General features: G+C 36.3%; 2 protein-coding genes across 8 annotated transcripts in view; one reads left to right on the top strand and one right to left on the bottom strand.

Annotated features, from left to right (window-relative positions):
* CUNH12orf29 (chromosome unknown C12orf29 homolog) lies at positions 1-12,823 on the top strand. 4 transcript variants are annotated; one of them, XM_053658781.1, is made up of 10 exons: positions 132-212; positions 491-758; positions 2,702-2,877; positions 2,957-3,006; positions 3,079-3,196; positions 5,506-5,601; positions 6,322-6,438; positions 8,028-8,225; positions 9,219-9,388; positions 10,682-12,823. In XM_053658781.1, exons 4-10 carry the CDS (start codon positions 2,986-2,988, stop codon positions 10,868-10,870), a joined length of 909 nt encoding a protein of 302 aa, XP_053514756.1. In that variant the 5' UTR covers positions 132-212; positions 491-758; positions 2,702-2,877; positions 2,957-2,985; the 3' UTR covers positions 10,871-12,823. The 4 variants fall into 4 exon arrangements, with proteins under 4 accessions (XP_037014519.2, XP_037014520.2, XP_053514756.1 ...); XM_037158626.2 differs by having other exon boundaries at positions 2,702-3,006; XM_037158625.2 differs by lacking the exon at positions 491-758 and having other exon boundaries at positions 124-212; positions 2,702-3,006.
* Positions 11,658-26,191, bottom strand: part of CEP290 (centrosomal protein 290) — a 98,296-nt gene continuing 83,762 nt past the window's right edge. For all 4 annotated transcript variants that reach the window (XM_053658779.1, XM_053658777.1, XM_053658778.1 and 1 more), the window contains exons 46-53: positions 25,155-25,319; positions 24,487-24,609; positions 23,068-23,240; positions 20,062-20,203; positions 18,896-18,969; positions 18,207-18,301; positions 13,038-13,117; positions 11,658-11,888 (exon numbers count right to left, since the gene is read on the bottom strand). In XM_053658779.1, the coding sequence (XP_053514754.1) occupies positions 11,658-11,888; positions 13,038-13,117; positions 18,207-18,301; positions 18,896-18,969; positions 20,062-20,203; positions 23,068-23,240; positions 24,487-24,609; positions 25,155-25,319 (1,083 nt within the window). The remainder of the gene's footprint in view (positions 11,889-13,037; positions 13,118-18,206; positions 18,302-18,895; positions 18,970-20,061; positions 20,204-23,067; positions 23,241-24,486; positions 24,610-25,154; positions 25,320-26,191) is intronic.

Below are 26,191 nucleotides of genomic sequence, written 5' to 3'. Positions count from 1 at the left end.
ACTGCCGCCGTGCCTGAGCGTGGAAGTTTGCGTGACTCAAGTGCGACTGCTGAATCCTCTTCCTGACAATCAAACGCTGTTTTGAAGTTCGCTTACCCTCCGCACTACCTGTCCTGCTCACCATGAAGCGCCTGGGTTCTGTGCAGCGCAAAATACCGTGTGTGTTTGTGACGGAAGTGAAAGAGGAGTTCTCCACCAAAAGGGAGCATCAGGTAGCGGGGGCTGGTCGCGTGTGGGCTTCTCGTGGAGCTGGCTCCGTTTCTACCTGGCGGGGGTGCGCGGGGGCGTCGAAGCTGCTGTGTAGATTTTTGCAGGTTTCTCTGGGGAGGTGTAGGGTAGGGGTCTCAGACGTGAGCTGCATCCGTGTTCATGTACCCTTTCAGTTACAAGGGAGGAAATCCACAAGAGGATTTTTTTGGTCAGGCGATTCAAACATTTGTTCGCGTGGACATTGAAAACCACATTTTAAATAATACTCCTTTCTTCGTAGGTTACTGCTTTGGGGGAATACCCCTTAAGTATTTTGTTTACATAATCACCGCAATCCAAGGCGGCTTTTCAAGGGAATGGTGACCAAAAAAAAAAAAAAGAAAAAGAAAAGATTTGACAAAGTGGAGTTTTTGGAAGACTTGCTTTTCATGTTCTAACTAGCCTAATTTGGTCTCAGAACTTTTATACCAGTAATTTTAAGGTTTTCTATTCTCTTGGCACCGAGTTTTACACCTAGAGGGCCCTTAGTATAAACACTGGTGAATAAGGTTAGTAACTTGTGACGGGATAATAATACTTTAATGTATAGCAAAGCCCTTTATAGTAGAGTCCCCAGTTATCAGTTGGGTGCTTCCAACTCATCATACAAAACCAGCATGTATATTTGACATTGACCTCCAGCCCCCTGACATTACTCTCACCCGCCGCCTTCGCAGTTTGTAGGACCTGACACTTGGGCTTTGGATAAGTATTTGTTGAATAAAAGAATGAACCCTGGAGTCCTTTCATGCCAGTTTTCCATTTACCTTGATGCTTTTTTACTTATACTATCTCTTTCTATTCTCCTTTCTACTGTCCCTGCTTATCACACTGCCTTAACGTACTTGTCACCAGAATGACCATCAGTATGCTTTTTCTTAGTTAAAACACAACAATAACTACTAAATGTCTGTAGCGGTAGTTGTCAAGCTTTTAGTTTTTCAGGCCCCGATGAAGCTAATCTGTATGAAACACTATCATCCTGAATAGTGGTTCACTCTAGCTGTGATTCTCAACTTTGTATGCTGGATGGGAGTGTGGTTTATAAATGTTCCCTCCACCAGGAAAAATAAGCCTTTCTCTTGTCCATCTGTAATTAAGAGTAGTTTGTAGTATTGCTTATAGCAGTGATTTTCAACCTGTGTGTTGCAATAAGTTTTAAAGCATGCAGTACCTGTCCAGTTAGGGGCACTGACCTCTTTTCCCTTAGATTGTCAAACAAAAAAAAAATGAGAACAAATGATAACAGCCAATACAACTAGCCATCTGGTGTGAATGCCCTGTCTTGAACCATAAATACATAGGTTATATAGTAGAATTGCATCTTATTGGTCCTGTCGCATAATAAGGTTACATCTGATTGGATAATTCTTGGTACCAGAAATCTTTATATACAAGTATAAGCACCTGATTTAAAAGTCATTTTGGAGCAAAAAGGATAATTACTGTTATTTTTTTTGTAAGTAATCAAAATTATACAGGTTATTTTGTCAGATTGGCAAAACTACTTTTTGGTGTGCCACATAATTTTAGTAATTAGTCTATGTATGCCATGAAATGAAAAGGTTGAAAATTGCTGGCTTATAGCATAGCATACAAATCCTCACTATAATTCAAGGCTTTCTGTTCTTCAGACACAGTCTGCTCTCACGCATCACTACAGCGAAGTCTTATTCTAGCAAAGTCTGTTTTATCCTGTGAGCCTACCAGGAACAATCCTGCCTCTATATTTTTACAAATCTATGTACTCAACCTAGATTCCCTTCAGAAGAGTGGTAGATAATTTATTGTGCAAGGGATATTTGTGCTCATTGGGAGCTCCACGGACAGAATGATCTCCTCCCCTCTAGGATCTGTGATAAATTTAAACATATACTAATGGGCCAGACTTTGGTTCTGCCACCATAGGTTGAATTGATATCCTTTAATACTGATGTCACAAATTAGTAATAAATTCCACATTTGTTCAGTTTTATGTTAAAAAGTATTGAATCAGTACCAGAGTGAGGCTAATTTCCTAAGTTTACTGCACTCTGAAATAGTACTTCCACTTACTAGTCTTAAGCCTATGTACCCGTGTAATGTTTACATTTTGCAGTGTTTTTTTTCACATGTGAGGTGAATGTTACATCAAATTGTTTAGCCTATAAAACAGTAACATAAGCCTTTCTCAGAAATGAAAGTACATTACACGTGAAAAGTTAATAGGAAAACTAGAAACGGTTTTTTCCTCCATTATTGATAGTCTTTTGGCTTGTCTTCCTGACAGTGTAAAAAATCATTACTTAAATATGCACTTTACGCCTCAGAAAGCTGAAAGGCCCCTACTTGTTTTTCTCCTTAGCACTTTTTAGACCTAACATTGTATTGTGCATTTTGGTTTTGTCTCCCTTGTTAAAAAGAACGTTTTACGAAAGATAGGTCCTTTTTTGTTCATCTCTATATTTCCCAGGCCAAGAACAATGCTTAACCTTCAGGAGGCATTTAGCAAATAATTGTCAAGTGAGTGATTGAACATACTAAACACCTGTGGTAGGAAAGCAGCGCTGCATAGGACATGGTTCCTGGTGTTGAGCTCGTTATGGCGGATAAAGAAACATGAACAATCAATAATCTGTGGAAAAACAGGTATTGCTGTGATAGCACGGAAAGCAGGGAACGATTCCCGAGAACTTCATAGACAAAATGTTTTTGAATTGTCTTGAAGGGTAAACAGAAGATTGGCTCTTAGAGCTAATGAAATCAAGAACGTCCCAGGTGAGAATGTGTGTAAGGGCATACTTCGGTGGTGTCTTTGTTAAACAAGTTTCTCTTTCTCTCTCTTTTAAGCCATTTAAAGTTTTGGCAACTGAAACTGTAAGTCACAAGGCATTAGATGCAGATATATACAGTGCAATTCCAACAGAAAAAGTGGATGGAACATGTTGTTATGTTACTACCTACAAAGGTAAAATAAAACTATTACAAATAATTTATTACTTAATATCCATTAAGGGCCATATAATAATTGCATTATATGTTATCTCTGATTTGTATAGTAATCTCTCCGTATAACACATACGGAAACTGAGGCTCAGAGGACTTAAATAGTTTGTCCCAAACCATATAATGAATGAATTGGCTGAACTGGTAATAGAACCTAGGTTTGTCTGACTCTACTGCTGATCCTAGTGCTGATTCCATGTTTTCATTACCATTGACAGTGTCTGTAATTTATTTTATTTTAAAGTACTTTAAAAAAATGTAAAAATCTGAAGTAGAAATTGTCTACTATGTTAAGGAAAATAATACATTGAAAAGAGAAATAATCTTTTAATTTCTCTTGGATGGTGAAATTACTTCCCAGTTCAAGCAAAAGAAATAGAACAGTTAAATACAAATCGGGCATATTAATGGTATCAGGAAATCTCTTTTGAAATGCATTTTTTTCACTTTTAATTGTGATAAAATATACATAACATAAAATGTACCACCTGAACCATTTCTAAGTGTACAGTTCAGTGATATGTACAGTTCACCTTGTGCTGTTACCAACATCTGTCACTAGAACTATTTTCATCTTTCAAAACTGAAACTACCTGTTAAACATCTCACCATTTCCCCTCCTCCAGCCTTTGGCAACCACCTTTCTATGTTGTATGATTTTGACAACTCTAGATAACCCCAGTAAAAGTACTGGAATCCTATACAGTATTTGTTTTTTTGTGACTGGCTTATTTCACTTAGCGTAATGTCCTCAGAGTTCATGTGTATTTTACAGTATATGTTAGAATTTCCTTCTTTGGGGTTGCAGACCGTTTGCAGGCAGCAACGCAGAAAGGCAACCATACATTGATACTTCTCCTCTTCCTCTTAAAGATAAATAAATAAAATATTTCCTTCTTTGTTAAGGGTGAATAATATCCCATTGTATGTGCATACCACATCTTCTTTATTCATCCATCAGTGTACTCTTGGGCAGCTTCCACCTTTTGGCTTTTGTGAGCAATACTGCTATGAACATGGTGTAAAATAAAAAAGTCTTTTCCAGACCCTGCTTTCTAGTTCTTTTGGGTACATATCCAGAAGTAGAATTGTTGAATCACATAATTCTATTTTTAGTTTTTTGAGGAACTTCATATTGTTTCCCATAAAATTCGGCACAATTTACATTACTACAAACAGCGCACAAGTTTCTAATTTCTTTACAGCCTCACGGGTACTTGTTATTTGTTTGTGATAGGAGCTGTCTTGAAGTAAGTGAAATGAATTTTTGTTTACTAGAAAAAGAACAAAAGGTCCATTCAACCAGAAATGACAGTATAATTTTAATCAGGTTCTTCTATACTTATGTTAAGAAACTTCAGCGTGCATCCTTTTGTGTGATTATGTATAATGGTAGCAGTTGAATAAGGTTGGATTGCTAAAGGAAGCTTAGCAATGACACTGTTTACAAATCCACAGTTTATTACAGGTGAAGGATACATAATATAGCAAGAGTATTAAAAGTAAGGATTTACAACACAGCCAGAAACTGTCACAGCAAAGGGTCAAGAGAGGTCAGGTGAAAGCTCCTGATGTCCCCTACACTCCTATATTCCGGGCTCTAGCAGTACACCCACTCTCAAATCAGGAACCCCTGGTATGTGCCTGGAACACCTTTGAAACGGAATGTACAACTGAGTCTTAGCTGGGAATTTCTTTATTTTGTTGGTCACAAAGGCACCGTTCTGCTAAGTAACCAGCCTCAACAGCAGAGCCCTCCAGAAGTTTCTGTCTCCTTAATGCAGGCGCACTGCCCTGAAACTTCTCAGACCCATCATTACAAAGTGTCACTGTTAATCAGTGTTTTATGCCTTGCCCAGGGGTCCAAGCCTTGCAGAACAGTTTAGCCTAATTTCAAATCTTCTGAGTTTAATCTCAGAAGAAATCTGCTCATAGTTAAAAAGTTTCAGGGAAAGTGTGAATTACCTGGCTATATTTCCATTTAGTATAGAGGTAATTTCAGTTTCTCACAAAAGCTAGCTATAATAAAATACAGTCTTGTGAAGGGTCACGTATTGCCTTTTTATGTCATCCCTATCATTCTTTAATCAAAACTTGTCATAATATCAGATACCACTAGGTAGAATCTGTCTTCTAGACTTTAGTGTGTCCTCTAGGCTTCTCTGGAAGAAGACGACCCTACTATTTAGAGAAAAATTTTATTCTGAAATGTGTTTTAAAGTAAATTTCATTGTTTTCCTTTTAATATTTTTCCTTTTATTATTTTCTTAGGTCAGCCATATCTGTGGGCTCGACTAGATAGAAAACCTAACAAACTAGCTGAGAAAAGATTTAAAAATTTTCTACATTCAAAACAAAACTCAAAAGGTTAGTAGGTATTTTCTTTAGCTTTTAATGATTTAAATACCTGAAATTTGTGATTTATTTATTGCCGTGGTGTTAATATACATTATATCCTTTTGTACAATTTAAGCACTTTGAGAAAAGAAAAAATTAGAATTGGGTATCTTTGTATGTAAGAATTGAAAAGTATTCTAAAATGATTTCCTAACATTTATGTGCCTCTTCATATCATGAGTCAATTTTATCAAAACCTACAAATTACTACATATATTAAATGAGTAACATGTTTTGATTTTTGTCTGCCTGACAACCATGTGATTTTGTAAATCAGGCATAAATCTCAAAGTTAGTATAATTTTTAAGTATTAAATTAAAATGCCTCTATTATATAAGTAAAGTATACATTCATTGCAGTCTACTCATTATATATGTATGTAATCTATATATATCTGTATTCATAGTACTTAAAAATACATCATAAATCTACACATGGGAACATTAGCTACTTTAGTAAGATGGTTATCCTGTATTTGCAAATGCTGGTGTGTTCAGAATTGAAAACTTAAGGTGTTAGTGTTTTGACCCTGAGAAGTATAGATAGTCATATTGTGGTGATAATGAAGGAAGAATAATTATATGGTACCTGGTATTGTGGGGTTTATTAGCCATTCCCACTTTGACTTTGTCCAGTATTTTATGTGTTTTTAAAGTATCATCACGTATAAGATTCTCTAACTCTTTTAGAATTTTTTTGGAATGTTGAGGAAGACTTTAAACCTGTTGCTGAGTGCTGGATACCAGCGAAGGAAATTGAACACTTGAATGGAAATCCAGTGCCTGATGAAAATGGACACATTCCTGGTATTGTGACATCTCTTCTAAAATGCGTATGTTTACTGGTATAAAGAACAAAAGACACATTTGATCAGAGGTTACAGAATTTAATTTTTATTTGTTTTTTTTGTAGTATTTGTATGGCACAAAATTTCTGATTTACTTTAAGTAACAGTTTATACCAAAGATGCTTCATATTCAGAATGTTCTTCTCTTAGGTTTAGAATCACTTCTAAGGAGGATAGTTTACTACCTATAGTCTGAAAATAAAACGTTGAGTGAGAATAGTATCTTTTCTGAAATGAGGTATTAAGAAGCCTCTACCTTTCAGATTGGGGATAAGAATGTGTCCCCCCCCCCCCCCCAAGGATGCTAGAAGACTTTCAATTAAGGGAGGTGGAAATAAGTATCTCACAAGTAGTTTTACTGGAGAAGACAAAGCTTTTTGCAAAACTGTGCCAGGTAGAAAGATAACCCAGATGAAGGTTTCCAGGCATGTCTTGAGTACCTAAAATTCTTAGTGTACTCTTAGGTTCTAATAATACCAAATGAAGATCAGAATCCTTATCCTCAAAGGTCTAATAGACATGAGAGGAAGTCCACCAATAATGGTATGATTTAAGAACTAAAAGCAAACATATATAGGGTATAGTCAGAGGGTATATGATTCCTTTTACAGAAAAGAGGAAGAATTTGTAGTTACACTTTTGGTGTTTAGGAGGCTTCTGAGGGGAGAGTGACATCTGTACTGAAGCTTGAAACCAGGAAGTCAGCCGAAAGGAAGAGGGAAGGTCAGCTTGGGCAGACTCCCATATGGAGAGATCATGGAGTGATTTAGAGATTTTATTTAACAGTTTATTCTGGCTGGAATATTTGAGTGTATGACAGTTGAGGAGATTGTAAAAATTGAGGCTGGAGATGTGGAATGGGCTCAGGTCTAAAGGGTTTGTATTCCATCTAAAGGAATTTGAAGTGTATCCTGAAGGTATTTGGCAGGGATACAGAAGAACGAAATTTAAATGCTTTTAATGGAACTATGATAAAAATGGGGAGGAGCATTCCCCTTCATCTGGGTAGTGAAGATAATGGTGGTCCCGATGGTGTGCATGTCAGAGAACAGTGAGGAAGTCTATTCTGACAACTGAAGTTGAGGCGAGAGTAGTAATATTCAATAAATGTGGAGGCAGTACTTTTTTCAGTAAATATGGGAGTACAATAAATCATGGAACAGTCACTGCCTATGTCTGCTGTCCCTAAAACTGCACAGAAGGGAGGGAGAAAACTTAAAAATTAAAAAAAAAAAAAAGGATTTTAATTGGTTCAGAATGGTGCTCAATTCTTATTGAAAAGGTGAGTTTTCTAGTAAAAATACTGGGTGCTCTGTAGTGAATAATGAAGTTAATTTCTCAACAGAATAAAAATGAAACCTTAAAATTTGTAAAATAATTGATTAAAAACAGTACAACTGTTAACTTTTGCTGACTTTGAAAGTGGTATTTTTGTGTGATAAAACATCCAGAAAATGGAGAAAATTGACAACAAAAATAAAAATTATCTCAAGTCTCAATGCACAAAAAAACACTGCAATAAAAAACATGTTTTTCTTTAAATGGTAGGTTGGGTACCAGTGGAAAAAAGCAACAAGCAGTACTGCTGGCATTCTTCTGTAGTTAATTATGATTTTGAAATTGCCCTGGTCCTGAAGCAGCACCCTGATGATCCTGGTCTTTTGGAAGTTAGTGCAGTGCCTCTTTCCGATCTGTTAGAACAGACACTGGAGCTTATAGGAACAAATGTTAATGGAAACCCGTATGGTGAGTAAACGTTTGTTCAGTACAGTAATTCATTTACAAAGAGAACTTTCTAGGCTCATCCTCACACACAGAAATGACAAATAAATTTGACTTAAGAAGTCTAGAACTATAGCCATTTTATAGCTATTTCTATTAATTTTATGTCTGTGGAGAAATTTACGTAATCATTTTATTAGTCCAAAATGTTCTTTTTTAATCTCTTTTTCTTTCCTATAACATTATAAAACTATGTAAGAAAGGTGTAACTCAAGTGTAACTTCGCATTGCTTTTTAAAATTTAGGTGAGCTGAATGAAAATCATAATGTGCTTTCTACGGCTAGGTAATTAGTGTAGGATTAATTAATCGCTAAGTGTAAAGTGACTAAAGAATTGGCAGTGAATAGCAAGCATATCAAGCTATAATGAATTGAGTAGCAGTCCCGGTGGCACTGTGGAGTACATTGTTGACAAGATTGATGAAGACAGGCCTAAGAACATTATAGCTTGAATGGCAAAATCTTATGTAAAGATTAAAAGCAGACTGGCAGGTGGAAAGAAGCTAAGATAGTAATTAGACAAGTTAGCAGAAATATGGCATGGCTGTTTTGCAAACATTGAATAATAGTGAATGTGGCTCATGGTATAGAGCGGGGGGTGGTCTTTTTTTGTAAAAAGCCAGGAGAACTTTTAGTTTTTGGATACCTCTAAAATAGGCCATAGATAGTATACTTAAGTGAATAGGTGTACCTCTGTTCCTTTGAAACTTTACAAAAACAGACGTATGGCTGGATTTTGCCCACAGGTCAGTTTGTGGACCCCCGATATAGAGTAGAAAAGGTAGAATTTAGATTTAATGGGATGTGGTGCCACTTTTGAGTGAGAATACTTGTGTATCTCTCTCCAAAGAAACCAACTAAATTAAATGTGGGGTTTTTTTTAATTTTTGTTTTTTTGAGAGGTAGATTTTCTCATTCTTGAATCCTTTGACTAATGGCAAAATTTTACCACTTCAGGGTTAGGAAGCAAGAAGCATCCATTACATCTTCTTATACCACATGGAGCATTTCAAATAAGAAATTTACCAACCTTGAAGTACAAAGATCTGTTGTCCTGGTTTGAAGGTTGCAGAGAGGGTAAAATCGAAGGAATAGTGTGGCATTGCAATGATGGCTGTTTAATCAAGGTAATGGCAGAAAATAGCTTGTGCGATTATGTCCTCTTACGTTCCTAAAACAAAGTAGGAGTGGCACTAAAATACTCTAAAAATTACAGTAATTCCGATGGTGTGATAAAGAAAGTTATCTGTTCATCTCTCATGCTGTCTTTTTTTTTATATGATAGTGTTTCCCAGTGTATTTATTCTGTGGGTCATAAGTTCTTTAGATGTGTTTCAGAATTAAAGTGATGAAAGCATCTGGAAAACCCTGCATACTCCATATTCCCTTCTTGGAAATTCATGCTGCACGTTAGTGTTCTCTTACACGTTCTGTAATTACAGCATTTAGTCCTGTTTAATTCAGCACTCTCATAGTGTTTAACTCAGCATTTCCCAAACTTACTTGGTATAGAATCTGTTGAGTCAAGAGTGTCAAGGGTCAGTTAACATATATAGAATGAATTATTTTGCATTTTATGCCCTTTTCTGTCTACTTGATTTCTCACAGGTTCCTGAAATTTGTCATGTTCAAAACCAGACCTAATTATAACACCCCCCCTGACTCCAACAATTCATTAAAGCCAAAAACTTAAAATAACCATTTTTAACCCTGCTCTCCATTACTTCATACCTCCAGTGACCAGTTCTTAAAGGTTCTAGTCTATTTACTGCATCTTTCTCCCCAACTAAGTAGCTGTTAATTTAGGCCAAGATTCATATGGGTTATTGTATCACCCTCTTAAATGTTAACTTTCAGTGTTACCTCTTTCCTATCCATTCTTTATAAATGAATGAGAATATTAACGTCCCTGCATAAAACTGTTTAATGACAGTAAGATTTTTCATGATCTGGCTCCTGCTTAACTTTCTGGAACTGCCTCCACCCCCATCTCCCAAGCATATCCATAGTGTGTACGTTCTAACCATACTTAAATAGCTAGAGGGGAAAAAAGAAACCCCATTCTGTCACATGGTATTTCCTTTAGGTAGAATGTCCCCTCACTCACCATTAACTAGCCTCTGTATTAGCAGCAGACTCCGTTATTAAAATTTTTAGAGCCCTTGATTATGTTCCTGGCATGTTTCCAGGTGCTAGAAATACAGAGTCCACTAAACAGTGTCCCTGCCTATGAAGCTCACATTTAATGGGGATGATAGACAATAAACAGCTGTGTATTATGTCGAGGAGAAAGCAGCTGTGAAAAAGTAAAGAGTAAAAGTGGAGCTTTAAATAGTGCCTGGTATAGGTAGGCACTCAAATATTTTTAAGTGAATGTAGATTATACAGCCTAAAACTAACATGCTTTTTTCTTTTTTTAGGTCCATCGCCATCATCTTGGTTTATGCTGGCCAATTCCAGATAATTACTTGAATTCAAAACCAGTTATTGTTAACATGAACCTAAACAAACATGACTATGCTTTTGATACGAAGTGTTTATTTTATCATTTTTTAAAAATAGATCATCAGAAATTTAGTAGGCTCAAAGATATAATATTTGATGTATAATCTGGAAATGTAATTAAAAACCAGCTTTATTGTTATATATGAATCTTGAATATTCTGCCATTTTTAAAAGGTAAAGCTATCTCAAGGTTCCTGTTTATTGTTTAGTGTCTATAGTAGCAATATGTAGCATCTGAAGAAATCAATTTCCCATATGGAAGTATCTATTTAAAATCTTATTTAGAATCAGCAAGTGAATTTTAACTTCTGGACTTAAAAACTGTAAGTAATAGTAAGCTCCCGACATTGTACAAAGGATTGGATTCTGTCTACTAGAAACTGGGTAGTAATTTAATGAAAACAACAAATTTGGATTACTTTCAAAGTTAAATTGTTTATGCTGAATTTAATGTAATTTTGCTAGACATTTAACAAAACATATAGCTCAGCCGTATTACGTATATGTACATATATATAAAATAGGTCTACATAAAATTTAAGTACCATAACACATATATAAATAGGTAAGTATATATAAGACCTCAATTTTAAACATTAAAATTGATAAAGTTTACTCTTATATTCTTTAAAAACTTAAAACAATGAATGTATAGATGTTCACCATAGCTCACTGCCTATTCCATAGTTGTAACACTTTGAAAAATCTTTAAATATACACTTTTCTAATGTTAGAAATTCCATATTATTTTATTTACTAAAAATTCAAATCTAGGTAAAGGTATAAGGTATTAGAAAGTAAATCATGTAGGTCAGACTTGTTTGATTTCCAGATGGAATTTAACTTACAAAATTAATAAATAATTTAGAACTATACAGGTATAGCTCTCCCTTAATAAATGGGGAAATTAACAGGACTTTCCTCTTCATCTTCCAGCTGTTCAGAAGCAGCACTAGGACTAGTCAGCTGAATTCCGTATTGCTCAGAAAGTTTTTTTAACTTCTCCTCTAAAAGAATATTTTTTTTCACTTCTTCTTTGTAATTATACTTCAGATCTTCAATTTCTTCAAAAAATGAGGGATCAAAATTTTGTAGTTCATTCTTCAGCTTTTTTATTTCCTCCTGATAAAAACATTTGATCTTTAAAAGCCATACATGGGTATATAATACACTCATTAGGTTTGAACTAAAGAGACATAATTATAAACATGAAAGCCAAAGTAATCTGAATAGCCAAATACACTTATAAAAACAGAAGTATTTTCTTAAGATTTTGTTAATAAGGTTTCATTGTGCAGTGTAAGTAACTACCAAATTTTTCGGACCATAAGACACACCTAGGTTTGGAAGGAGAAAAATAGGGGAAAAATTTTTGAAGCAAAAAAAGTGAAATATTTAATAACATAAATAACATAATATTTCACCAATGTAAATGTAAACAGAACTCAACAGCAACATTAATAACCATTAATGGGGGAGGAATAATGTACAAAATAAAGGGGGGGCGTGTCTTATAGTCTGAAAAATACGGTAACTTAAATTATTTATAGTCTGACTAAAATTTATTAGCTCTTAAACTAGAGGGGGGTTTAATCTTTTTCCAAAAGCATACTCTCAGATACTCAGTGAGACCAGCAAAAAGATGTGGCTGTTCACAACATTCAGGTTTTGGTTAAGATTCTTTGGCATAGGCTTCATTTATATTGTCTTTACAAATAATGTAATTTGTAATGAATTAATGGTCAACTTCATATATTTATGATCAGGGAAACCCTAGGGCTTCTGTCTGGCTAAAGGTAAAGAGACAGTTTGAGCTTTAATGACCATTTTGGAATAGCCAGTGACCCCTAGTTAACTTTCATGTTCTTTTGTTGTGTTTACAGATTCTTAAAGAGAGAAAGCATAGTAAATATCTTTTTTTAAGGGAAGGAAACTATTCCTGAAAAGAATTCCAAAAGGAGTTAAAAGATACTGTTCACAATGTGACCAAAAACTTAAGGTTAAAACTGAGCTCTATATTTGTGGCAATTAAGAAATAAATTTACTTTTTAATAATGTTTATTTTGACTCATTTTTGGATAGCTCTTGTATAATAAATAGTTTTAAACACCGATGAATATAATGAACTTTGTAGTGACAAGGTCAACTATAAGTATAAAATGTAATCCCAGAAATTTTTATGATACAAACTCAGACAGTGATGACAGTTTTCAACAGCTGTTTTCACAAAACACTTATAACACTATAATTAGATATATTAAATATTTATACCTTCATATGCTGCTTTTCTAGGTCTGAGGTTTTAAGTTGTGTCTCCAGATCTGTTAGTTTTTCCTGCAGTTGATCAGGATCTGCCAAAAAAAAAAAAAATTAGATGCAGCTTTTTTCTACTCTAAGTTCAAGATAAAGAATTTTTTCCACTCTTAAGTTCAAGATAAAGAATTTGTTTTAGAGAATAAGGAGAAAAGTTACGAAACTAAGAGCCTGGAGAAAACATCATTTTGTGGCTGACACACTTTAGGCCATGAGTACTGTCCACTACCTCTGTCAGGTATGGTAATCCCATAGCAGACTAAGAGAAAAGGCATCTGCCAGATATTAATAGAGTGAGGTTAATTTTTCACATGGAAGAAACTTATTTTACACAGAAAAATTCTAGAGCCAGGAAAACCTGTTGAGTACTGAAAGTACAGCAGGAAAATAAGTGAACTGTTACACAAGGGACTACAGCCATAGCTCAGTGCCCCTGCTACCCAACTGCATTGACTATCCCACGTATGTCACTACATGTGTAACTCCAAATGCATTAGGTGGGATGGGTAACAAAGGTAAGTCCTGACAAGTGGAGAAAGTACACAACAGCACAGGGGCTTTATTTTATAAATTTCCTCTCCAGAGTGAACATGAGTCTAATTTTATAATGAGAACCAATGGGCAAGTGGTATTTTTGCTTTACCTGCCATCTGCTAGAAACATACTTTCTTTAAATTAAATACTATAATGTGCCACGTGGTGGTCATGTTGCAGCCACTGGAGGGTAAAAGTAATACAACAGTTTAAAAAAAATGGGCAGCAAACATTTTCATGAATGGAATTAAGTACAGTGTACTAAGGTGTCTTGAAATGGTCTCTGTAATTGGAGACGGGAAATGTAGAGTCAGCAGAACCCATCTGCCTTTGGAAGGCAGAGCAAAAGTGTACTTTTCAATGTTTTGCTGCAAGGAAAAAACGTTGCAGAAAAAACTTTGCAGAAAGTGCTAATGATTTTTTACAGAAATTCTTAAATCCTGGAATGCTGTATTGAATTGTCTTTTTTATTTATTTTAAATTTATTTAATTATTGTTCAAGTACAGTTTTCTGTTTTTTACTCCCATCCCAGCCCAACCCCCAGTGCTCCCCACCTCCCTCCCATTTCCACCCCCCTCAGTTGTTGTCCATGTGTCCTTTATACTAGTTCCTGTAAATCCCTCCCCCTTTTTTCCCCTGAAATTCCCTCCCCTCTCCCCTCTGGTCACTGTCCCCCTGTTCTCTATTTCAGTGTCTTTGTTTTTATTTTACTTGCTTGTTTTGTTGTTTAGCTTCCTGTTAAAGGTGAGATCATATGGTATTTGTCTTTCAATGCCTGGCCTATTTCACTTAGCATAATGCTTTCTAGTTCCATTCATGCTGTTGCAAAGTGTAGGAGCTCCTTCTTTCTTTCTGCTGCGTAGAATTCCATTGTGTATATGTACCACAATTTTTTGATCCATTCATTTACTGATGGGCACCTAGGTTGTTTCCAGCTCTTGGCTATTGTAAATTGTGCTGCTATGAACATTGGGGTGCATAGGTTATTTTGGATTGGTGTTTTAGGGTTCTTAGGATATAATCCCAGCAGTGGAATTGCTGGATCAAAAGACAGGTCCATTTTTAGTTTTTTTAGAAAATTCCATACTGTTTTCCACAGTGGTTGTACCAGTCTGCAATCCCACCAACTTTGAGAAAGAAAAAGTAGGAGGGATCACAGTACCTGATACCAAACTGTATTACAAGGCCACTGTAATGAAAACAGCCTGGTACTGGCATAAAAACAAGCACATAGACCAATGGAACAGAACAGAGAGCCCAGAAATCAACCCAAATCTCTGTGGCCAATTAATACTTGACAAAGGGGGCAGCAACATAAAATGGATCAATAATAGCCTCTTCAACAAATGGTGCTGGGAGAACTGGACAGCTATGTGTAAAAAAATGAAACTTGAGCACCAACTTACACCATACACCAAAATAAATTCAAGGTGGATAAAAGACTTAAATATTAGCCATGACACCATTAAAGTCCTAGAGGAGAACATTGGCGAGAAAATCTCAGATAATTCACACAACGACATTTTTACTGATATGTCCCCTAGAGCAAGGGATATAAAGGAAAGAATAAACAAATGGGGTCTCATAAAAATTAAAAGCTTTTGCACGGCTAAAGAAAACAGTATTAAAATAAAGAGAGATCCAACTGTATGGGAAAGCATATTTGCCAATGATACCTCAGACAAGGGTTTAATCTCCAAAATATATAAAGAACTTACACGACTCCAATCTAGGAAGACAAGCAACCCAATTAAAAAGTGAGCAAAGGAACAGATACTTCTCCAAGGAAGACATACAGAAGACCCAGGGACACATGAATTGTCTTAATCAGTGGGATGCTAATATTACACAAATTTGGTAATGTGTAGCACTTTCCAGAACTTAATGACTACTTACATTAACTGCTTTAAGAACTTCCAGAGCAATTTTCATGTTGAGCCTTAAGAATCTTTGAAATGATAGGTACCTTATCTCTAAAGGAGATAAGGAATACGGGGGTTCAGAAATTCCCTCAGCTGACTGAGGGTTAGAACTGCCAATGTCAGCAGCATTAATGGGTCCTTGGTCTGCTGTGCCCAGTCCAGTACATCAAGCTAGATGCTATGAGGGACCATTGAGAGAGACTATATGTACTTTTATTCACTGAGAGGCAGTGCAGCATAGTGAGCAACAGCAGAGAATGGAGAGGAGCTTCGGAGTTGCCTAGATGTAGGTTTCATCCTGCCTCTTGTCACTTCTGTGGTGACCTTGGGGCCAGGTAAAGTAAACCTCTTCAGATGTGTTTATCAGAGGTCAAAGGGAAACACCACCACGATACAGAGTTAAAGGGTTATAAAATGGTCATAAAGTACTTAGCATACATGTAGTGTCTGGTACAACTCATACATGAGATTTAATGCAAAGTAGCAACAGGACTATGGTAAGATATTGAAACAGCTATATAAAGTAGTCAAAGATTGTTCAGATATAAATTGGTATAATTCTTTGGCACAGAATTTGGCATTTCTATCAGACTTTCAGACATACAGTACAAATAACCAATTCTCATGGTAGTTATGGTCTATAAAGTCAGCACAGTGAATCAGTAAATATTGAACCACTGCTCTTAGAGGGAAAATAATGCATTTTAGATACAGATATATAAGTATACTCATATCTAAACATATACATATATCTCAGATTATAATCTTAAATCCTGGAAACAACTCATTCTGGTAGATTCTATTTTCTTTGTTTTACAAAAGAGAAAACAAAATTTAGAAGTGTCAAGTTACTGAGGCTGCCCCAATAAGTATCAGACTTGGGATTTAAACCTAGTCCTACTGTCCCCAGAACCAGAGCTTGCCCTAAACGGCACTGTCCCCTATTGTCTTCATTCTCTGGTCATGTCCATACGAAAGCTGAAATAACATACTGCCTTACCTTGTTGGATCTCATCTAGGAAAGGGTGGGTCTGAGAAATTTTTCACCCTCTGTGTATAGTTACAGAAGTGCCATGAGTGCTTAATTATGGGGTTATTAAGTAAAATTTAGTGAGTAGGTGAGTTAACAGATACAGAATATGCAAATAATGAGGATCACCTATTGTGGGTGTACACAAGGAAGGCTTAGGAAATATCCAGCCATGTAATATGAAAAATAAGATACCTTTATTGAAGAAGAGACAAGATAATGAGACACACTACAGAGGACAATGATGCCCCAATCCCCTTCAAAGTAGACACCTTGGGACCTCACACGGTTCTCCCAGAGTCTCTTCCACTGTTCAAAACACTCGGCATATCCTTTGTTAGAATTGCCATCAGCTGCCCTGTTGTATTTTCCTGAATTTCATGGACAGTCCGAAATCACTTTTTTTCAAAGGTGATTTTAGTTTTGGGTAAGGCCAGAAGTCACGGGACATGAAATCTGAGCTGTAGGGAGGCTGTGTCACCTGGGTGATTTGATGTTTCACTAAAAAACTGCACAAGACATGATGCAGCAGACATAATGAATTAGCAGGTGTGTTGTCATGAAGCTGCCAATCACTAGTTGCCCACAGCTGCAGCCATTTTCATCATATTGCATCTCATCCAATGAAGAACATTGAGGTAGTACTGTTTTGGGCCTGGAGGGCTGTGCTATTGATGGACAACACCATCTCAATAAAAAAAATACAGTTAATATGGTCCTGATCTTGCTGTGACTTTGCCATGCCGCCTTTCGGAGTGGAGAACCAGGCTATTTCCATTGGGACAACTGAGCCTGCATTTCCAGATCACTGCCATAGACTCACTATTCATGCCACACTTTTATTTGTACTGCATGCATTGCATCATCCCTGAAAGCCGCCTGAATCATCTGAATAGTTTCTGTGTACGTTTGGTCAAGCCTAACACAATTTGATGGAGATCTGTTGCTCTACTCAGTCATTTTGAGTGCAATGGCCACAGTACACATCCTCATTCAACAGTGTCTGCTGCCCCCACTGACTAGTACAGTGAAGTTACTGCATGCACATTCCAGTTCACTCTCCTTGGCTGCCAGGTTACATCAATGTTGCATAAACAGCTCTCATTACACTAACAATGGCTGGCCTTTTACCAGACAGACCTCGTATGTGCGTACAGATTATGGATATCTGTATATATGCACACAGCACATAGGAATAGGGGAATGACTAGTAATCACTTCTGAATGCAAGTGGAAGGGGATAAAGGATAGACATTCTTTTACTTTTTAAAAAGATATTTCACTTGTTTATGTAGTTTTAAATTAACAAGGTTACAAAAACATCCAAAATAAAATGTAGAAGGTCTAAAAGGGACCATACTTAAAAGCCGGAAGCAACAAAGTAACCTAGTATTCCTTGCTTAGCAGTGCATCCTGATTAAATCAGTGAACACCCATCTACAACTCAAGGAGAAAAACACTGAGTACTGCAAAGGGCTTGATGGTAATAATAATATTGCGTGGAGGAAGAGACAGCTCCAAAAACTTATATTGGTGATTTGACTTCATAGGAAGACTATTATCAGAAATTTGCGACCAACAAACAAGGCAAATTCTAATTAAACAACTTGGGTTACCTAAAATGTTATAAGATACCTTACCAGGCATGGTGCTCTCAGCTCCACTTTGGTCTTTCTGTGTTTCTATCTGATGGATTAATTCTGCTTTTTCTTTTTCCAGCTGATTATTAGCTAATCTAGAGCATAACGACAATGTTATTAAAGCAAAACAAAACAAAAACATTGCTCCACAAAATATATGGGCATTTCCTATAAACTATGAAGGTACAGTGTTTAGGAGTCTCTAATATTCATAAAGGCATCGATTTACTTTGCTGCAATGTTACCATTCTCAAAGAGAGATAGATTATGGGATAAAAATTCTTCATGTTTTTCTTAAAACTGAACCTGATGTCATTTTTCAGAGTAGTTTTCCCACTGGATGAACCTCACGAGGGTAGGCTACAGAACCCTGGAAGTAAAGGGGTTTTTCCCTCTTTTGTTAATATTTGTCTCTGGAAAGTTAAGGTTTAATACATTTTATGCTACTAAGAAAGTGTAAAAAAACACATTAAAAACTTGGTAACCTGTATTAGGATCTGGTTTACTGTTTTTTTTTTAGCATTTGTTATGTAAAAGATAGAAAGATTGGAATTAGAAGGATAAAATAAGGCTCGTAAGCCTTTTAGGTAGCTAGGCTGAAATATCTTACCTCTCTAGAGACAGTAAACCTGCTTATATTAAAAGATAATAAAGAAGAAAAAACGCCATCACAGGAAGAGAGAATGTACCTAAGAACCTGAAGCTCCCGTTGAAGGCCTGGCTCTGTCTCAGCACCCTCAGGGACATGTTTGAGAATCTCAATCTTTGGACACAATGAAAAGTTAAAAGACAAAGTTTAACATGAAGATAATGAGATTTTATAAAGATACATTTTCAATAATACATAATATTAAAAGTTGGGTTTTCAAAAGCACATGAGCATGCATCCATCATCTTCTGTTCACTATTCGCTCAATAATTATTAACTATTATACGCTAAGCATCATTCTAGGCATAAAAGACAGATGTGAAAAATGCAGGCAAAATCCCTTTGTGCGTGTTCCCATGGCCCTTCCATCTTTAGTGAGGAAAAGCAACCAATGAGGATATGGTGTGATGTGCTGGGATGTGATGACGGTGCCACGTGGAAGGAGGGGCTATCAAAAAAAACAACCCAGGGGGACAGGACAGAGATGGAAGGTGCCACAGGCTGAGGGAAGGTCTAAAGCACCTGCACTGAAACAGAGAAATAGAGTGGGTAAGTAATATTAAAGAAGGGAAGCAAGTGCAAGGCCCTGAAGCTTGAATGAATTTGATTTGTTCCAAGGACTGAAGGTCAGTGTGGCTAGAACACTGAATGAAGGGAAAGTAAAGATGAGGTTTGGGAGGAAACAAGATGCCAGACTATGTAGGTCCTTAGGCTATGAAAAGAACTTTACAATTGTATCGCAGGTAATGTGGAACTATTAGAAGACTATAAGGTGGGGCTGCTATGATTTGCTTTAAGGATTACTTGGAAACTATGTGGAGAATAGATCAGTGATAGCGAGAAGGTAAGACTGGGAGCAGGGAGACCAGTTAGGAGATTACTGCAATAGTGCAGGTGAGACAGAACACAATACTGCACTGGACTGGCAGTATTGGAAGTGCTGAGGCATTACCAGATTTAGGACAGATTTTGAAAACTGAGCTGACGTGACTTAATGAAAAAGGTGTAGGGCGTGAGAGAAAAAAAAGGACTTGATGATCCCAGGATTTTGACTTAAACAAATCGGCGAATGGCGGTGTCATTCACTTAGAGGGGCTGCCCAGGGTAAGAATTAGAGTTCATTTTTACCTGTATAAGACAATATGAAGGAATAGCTTGAGATATAATACATTATTTTATCATGTAAATAAAAGTTACATTACTCGCCTGTTGCTCAAGGCCTTCGGTGTATTTCTTAATTTTTTGTTCCCGCTCTGTTGCTTGTCTTACAAGTTGTTTAAGATCAGTAAGACTTTGGGTTTTTTTGGCAATATCAGTTTCCAATTCTTTCAATTTGGTTTCATACATTCTAAAAGAATAAAGAAAAATAACTGGTGTAGATGTTTAAAATGATTCATCTCATTGACTTCAGTCAGTTCAAATTATTGCACTAAAAATAACAAAGAATATCTTATTACGCTGTTTCTGTTAGTCAAATCTTTTGCTACTTATTTATTTAGCATTAGATGACAGCAAGGACTAAGTATCCCCAACTAACAGAGGGGCCAATTAAAAAGGATTTACGTGCTTCCCAAGTAAGAACAAGGGTGGAACCTAAACTATAAAATATTAAAATCCCTTTTTCAGTTGCAAAAAAAAAAAGTTGAAAGTAAAATTCATCAGAGTATCAGATTCTGTATTACTGGATATCCTCAGGAATATAGTAAAAAATCATAAATTAAACCATTTCACAGACACACACACACACACACACACACACAGATTTAAAAAAGGAAGTATCCGGCTAAAACAAAACTAAAAAGGCACCGCTGGGAGAAGAAAGAGAATGAACAACAGTGGGGGTGAGAGAAAGGACTTATGATAGGGAGGGGTGAAGCTTGTAAAAATCTGAACAGATTTGTAACCTTTAAAGAAATGATTAATAGTTCAAAAAATCTAGATTTCAATAGAAATTTTTAAAACATTGAGCCAAAATGGTTTTACAAGCACATCATAACACTTTAAGGGAAACCATACTCATAATATTCAAGCAAAAGGTTCTCATAAGGTTCCAGCGAAAAGAAGGAACCTTTTGGAAATGGAATCAGGTCAAGATAGTACAAGGAAGGAAAATTACCTTAATGCATTCAAAAAGCTTTTGATAAATCTTAGAAAGTCAGATTAGAAGGCAATGTTCTTAACTTAACAACGACTATCAACCCAAGTGGTGAAGTATCAGAAGCCACTCCTTCATTTCATTCAATTCCCTGCTCAAACGCCACCAGAAAGACTTTCTCTGATTCCCCCAGTCTCAAAAAGTTCTGCATCACCTGGGCCTGTCTCGGCAGGCACTTTAAGGGCTGATATGAATCCCAGCTACAGACCTCAGCAATTTTTTGGTGTATGTGGAGCCCAAGGATTAGAATGAGTCTTCTCTTGACCAAGTGGATTCTACTAGGACTTACATTTATTTTTCAGGAGAATTGATGGAAGGCCTACTATATGCTTAGTTACCTGTACAGTTCTCAGATTAAACACATATAAATAATCTAAAAGACAAAGTCATCTTCAACTAAATAATATCACCTGTCTCAAGTGCTTATAAACTTTGTAAACCCTTTTCACCATGCTCTTTTCTGCAGGCTTACAGAGCCGTTTTCAGAAAAGGAAAGACAGAAATTATCATTTCCATAGGCACAAAAACTTGAGCTCACAGAAAAACAATGTAATTTAATCATGGTCACAGCGAAATTATGTATTTTTTCATGGAAACTACTTGGCTGTCTGAAGGAAACTAGGCAAAGTAGGCCTTTTACAAAAACATAAAGCAGAGTCTGACATGCAGCAAGTACTGAGTATATATCTGCTGAATGAAAGCATCTTAAAGTAACTCAAAATTCTTTGAGGCCATGTTATTACTGAAAAAAAAATGGAGAACCAAGAAATCAACTGAGAGTGTTACTGGTTGTGAGATCAGCTGGGGCCCAAGCAGGCAAAAGAAACGCCTTCTTCCCTTTACACCATCACGCATCATTTCATTTAACCCCTACAGGAGCCCTTGGACAGAACTAAGAGAGGGCTAACATGAGGAATTCCTCATGTATATTAGGACTGGAACCAAGGACCCTCCACCCAGACTGCCTGGTTATGTGGGCTGCTCTCCAATTACCTGTGTAATCTTCCTCTTCTGTCCTTATCCTTGGTTGTCAAGGCCAAGTACAGTGCAGCATGTCCACTACCGGACGTGCTGTAGCCTCACAGTGCTAAGGCTCCCATCCCAGTGGTAGTAATGGTGACTGCCACCCCCCCATCATGTCCATTCTAAATAGCACGTAGACACTAAAAGGGGAGCTGGGGACGCATGGGCATAGAAAACTCTGTGAATATGGCAAGGTAAAGAGGAGTTTGCCTTTGAAACGGGTCCAGAAGATGCAAAGAATACAATGTAATACAGGATGATTATAATGGGAAAGAACACGGGCAGGATTTCATTGGTCTCTGGCTTGTATACTATTTTTAAGTAGCTGCTTACAGTTGGAAATGAGAATGAGAACAAAGCCTTTTTACTGACTCATCAGAGTCATGATGAAGCACTGTGGTGAGAGTAGCAATGAACATATGAACATGTACTTGCGAATTCCCATCACCTCTTTCAAAACCACAAACTTTGATAGTCAGGAATCACATATACTTGTAGAAAAGGTTCACGAAGTGGGAGAAAAGCAAGTGTCAGAAAGTGGAGGCCAGTAAGACACTGCAGCTGTTGCTGAATTCATCTGTTGGGGTTACAGCCCAGCCCAGATCCAGTGAGCAACAGGTGGAAACAAAACAGCTCAACTGTGCCTGGCTTATACTTGAGGTAGAAAATGAGCACAGTGAAAAAGATGAGGTGTAGCTGGACAAAGCCGTGCCCAGGAGAAGCTGGGCAGCATCAGTTGAGGCTCATGGCTGAGAGCAGCTTCATAATGTCCATCCAGCTCCGACACCCAGCTCCATGCCCTGCTCTGTCCCATGCCCTGCCTCCCAAATTAGTTCAATACTTGAAAGAAGAGCAAGACACTTTGGCGAAAAAATACTTTAGGACAAAAAAAGAGTAAGCATCATGTTAAAACAAACTGCTGTTCATCAGGAAAGAAGTAAGTTAATAGGAATAGCATCATGTTCTTTTAAAACAATAATGGCAGAATTACAACTGATTAAACTTCACGCAAGTTGTGAACTACTTGGTCCTACCTTGTAACCACAATGGATTTCCAGCTCTTGCTGTCAGCCCCTGCGAGCTGCGGGCCTCTGCTTTCCGCCAGCTGTAATCGCTTCCCAGTCTCTTCCAGCTGAACTGCCATCTTCTCATTCAGTATCTCTAAATTATTCTTGGCTATCCGCAACTTCTCTGCAGCTTCAGTTTCCTATCATCAAAAGCTAATTAGTATATTATGGAAAAACGTAGTACTGTTGTCACAGATGCAATATATTCATTTTTTTATTATAAGTTAGAAATTTAAAATAATCTGGAGTTCAAATGCTAACTAAAATTCCAGTAGAAATCCAATATTTTACTCTAAAACAGCAATATAATCATAATAATTAGAACAACAGATCATTTAAATGAGGTTAGAAAAATATATTTACAAGTATTTTATTCTGGTCATTTCTTTAAATTTGTCATATTTGGTTATTTTAAGTCTGTCATCTTTGTCTATAATATTTACAGAATAATAGATAGTTTATGACTTTACACATTTAAAACTTTTTTAAAAGACTTATTTATTTTTAGACAGAGAGGAAGGGAAAGGGAGAGAAATATCAGTGTGTGGTTGCCTCTCATGCCCTCCCTACTGGAGACCTGGCTCATAACCCAGGCATATGCCCTGACTAGGAATTGAACTGGCGACTCTTTGGTTTGCAGGCCCTCACTCAATCCACTGAGGTACACCAGCCAGGACTGTCTTTACACATTTAAAAGATGTTGTGTTTTGATTCTCTATACTTGAGAGACCCACCTATAAGCAAAAACTATGTATACCTACCACAGATTATTCTCACTAATAATCGTCTACATTCAAAGCACAGTATAACTCCGGCCTCAGAGTACATTCAGGTAACTAGTTTAAAAATACTAATTTTAATTTATTCACTGGATCATCCATAAAAATAATAATACCTACTTGCCTGGACAAGGGATATATTTTGCTACTTAGAAAGGAATCTTACTGTTCATTTAACAAAACTGTTTCATACACTCCTTATTGCACAGCCGGCATTGTTCTGTCATGTGTACAAATACTAACTCACTTAAACCCTACAGCAGCTCTGTGAGACAGATGCACTAATTCACTAATTATTCCCAAGTTTATAAATGAGGAAAATGGGGAGAGAGAGAGGTTAGTAGCTTCGCCTAGTTACCATGGCTAATAAATGACTGAACTTGGATTTAAATCCCAGCCATGTAGCTTCTATATTATATTACACTGCCTCTTAAATGATTAATTTTTTATTTTCAGTGTTTCCCATTCTGAAAAAGTGGCTGGAATAAACATAATTCCTAAAAGTCTTAATAACTGCTTTGAATAACATGTTTATCAACTTTTTCATTCCATTTTTCCAAGTTGTATTAATTCCTAGATATATTATAAAAAGTAATGAAAGTTGTACTTTTTTAAGTTCTTTACGAAGCCGTTCATTTTCAGCAACAATCTTCTCTGTGCCTTTGGTCTTGGATTCATACTGCATGCTCAACTGTCGTCCAAGATGTACTTTAAGTTTTTCTAGTTCAGCCTAGCAATAAAAACACTGTACATTATCTAAACAATTAAATAAAATAAGAGGTGATCTTGTCAACTTCTAAAGCTTAATTCAAAGTAGTTGTAGAGAACATATTTGATATAATTAGAATTACAGTCTCCCATCTAATACTGGTCGCCTATAGCACAGCTTCCTAAGTTTGGCTACACATGAGAATGAATGGACAACTTGAGAAAACAAGTTTAAATCACGACACCTGTGGTAGAACCTGCCCAAGAGGGATCTAATAATCTCAGGATGGGGGCTTAGGGATCTGTATTTTTGAAAATAGATAAGGTAATTATTTAATGCTGCCAGATAAGAACCCCTGGTCTTGAAATAACAAAATGGCCAAGTAGGATTACTCTAACCATTCCTAGTCTTGTTTCCAATAAATTTTTTCTGTATATGTAAAATATCTACTGCAGCCATTAAAGCCATTTTTCATAGTTGCAGTATATTTTAAATTTTCCTAAATGGTTAATAACAATTGTAACAGTGGAATATTCCATGTAAATAAACATATTTAAAATAATTACCTTCAACTTTTCATTTTCCAGCTCAAGATTAGCCATTTTTTCACTGGTCAATATTCCCGATGCTTTTTTCAACTGTTCATTTTCTCTTTGGACTTTTTCAACTACTTTTTTCATTAAACCAATGGTTTTCTCCAGTTCTGGGATTGTCTTCCCACTTCTACCAGACTATAAAAGAATATATTAACTTTTAATTAAATCAAATATTTTAAGAGATTTTATTTATTTTTAGAGAGACTGGAAGGGAGGGAGGAAGAGAGGGAGAGAAACATCAATGTGTGGTTGCCTCTCATGTGCCCCCATATGGGGACCTGGCCCACAACCCAGGCATGTGTCCTGACTGGGAATCAAATTAGCAACCTTTTAGTTTGCAGGTCCATGCCTAATCCACTGAGTTACACCAGCCAGGGCTAGATAAAATATTTTAGAAAGCTATTATAAAGTATCAATAACAACAGGCTCATTATTATACTCACATTATTGATTCCTAACGTTTGCAGCCAAAACTTGTATTACTTAAATTTACCATTATATTAACCCTCTATATTAATTCTCACTTTGCACACAAGAAAGTCAAGATTCACATAATTTGATACTCCTAAAGTCGAGTATTTGTTAAGTAATAGCTTAAATACTCTACACTTGATGTTTGTTTTCCCTTCCTTTCTCTCAAAGCAATGAAAAAATGTCCTCGGATGAGGATTAAAAAAAAAAGATAGAATAGCCATTGATTAGAAATTCAGTTTCCCTCCAATATAAGTAGAAGATATGTCTGAAAAGAAACATAGTACGAAGTTATCGAAAGACATGGGTCAGCAATTAACACGTTTAACTTTTTATAATATAAAGTTTTTTAATAGCTGAATACAATAATCTTGCTTTTTTAGCATTTTAGTCAGTATTCACACTGCAGTGAATAACCCTAAAATATAAACTTTTTGATAATTTTAATACTGTACACTTTCATAATTAGATTAAAAAAACTTTAACAAATAGATTTTTATTTATAAAATGAATGTTGCTAACACTCAACCAGATAG

This window comes from Artibeus jamaicensis, unplaced genomic scaffold (genome assembly GCF_021234435.1).
Source record: "Artibeus jamaicensis isolate MK-2021 breed Jamaican fruit bat unplaced genomic scaffold, CSHL_Jam_final scaffold_584, whole genome shotgun sequence".
NCBI classification, from domain to species: domain Eukaryota; kingdom Metazoa; phylum Chordata; class Mammalia; order Chiroptera; family Phyllostomidae; genus Artibeus; species Artibeus jamaicensis.
Note: the sequence above shows the minus strand (reverse complement) of the source record. Positions and strands in the feature narration are given on the sequence as shown.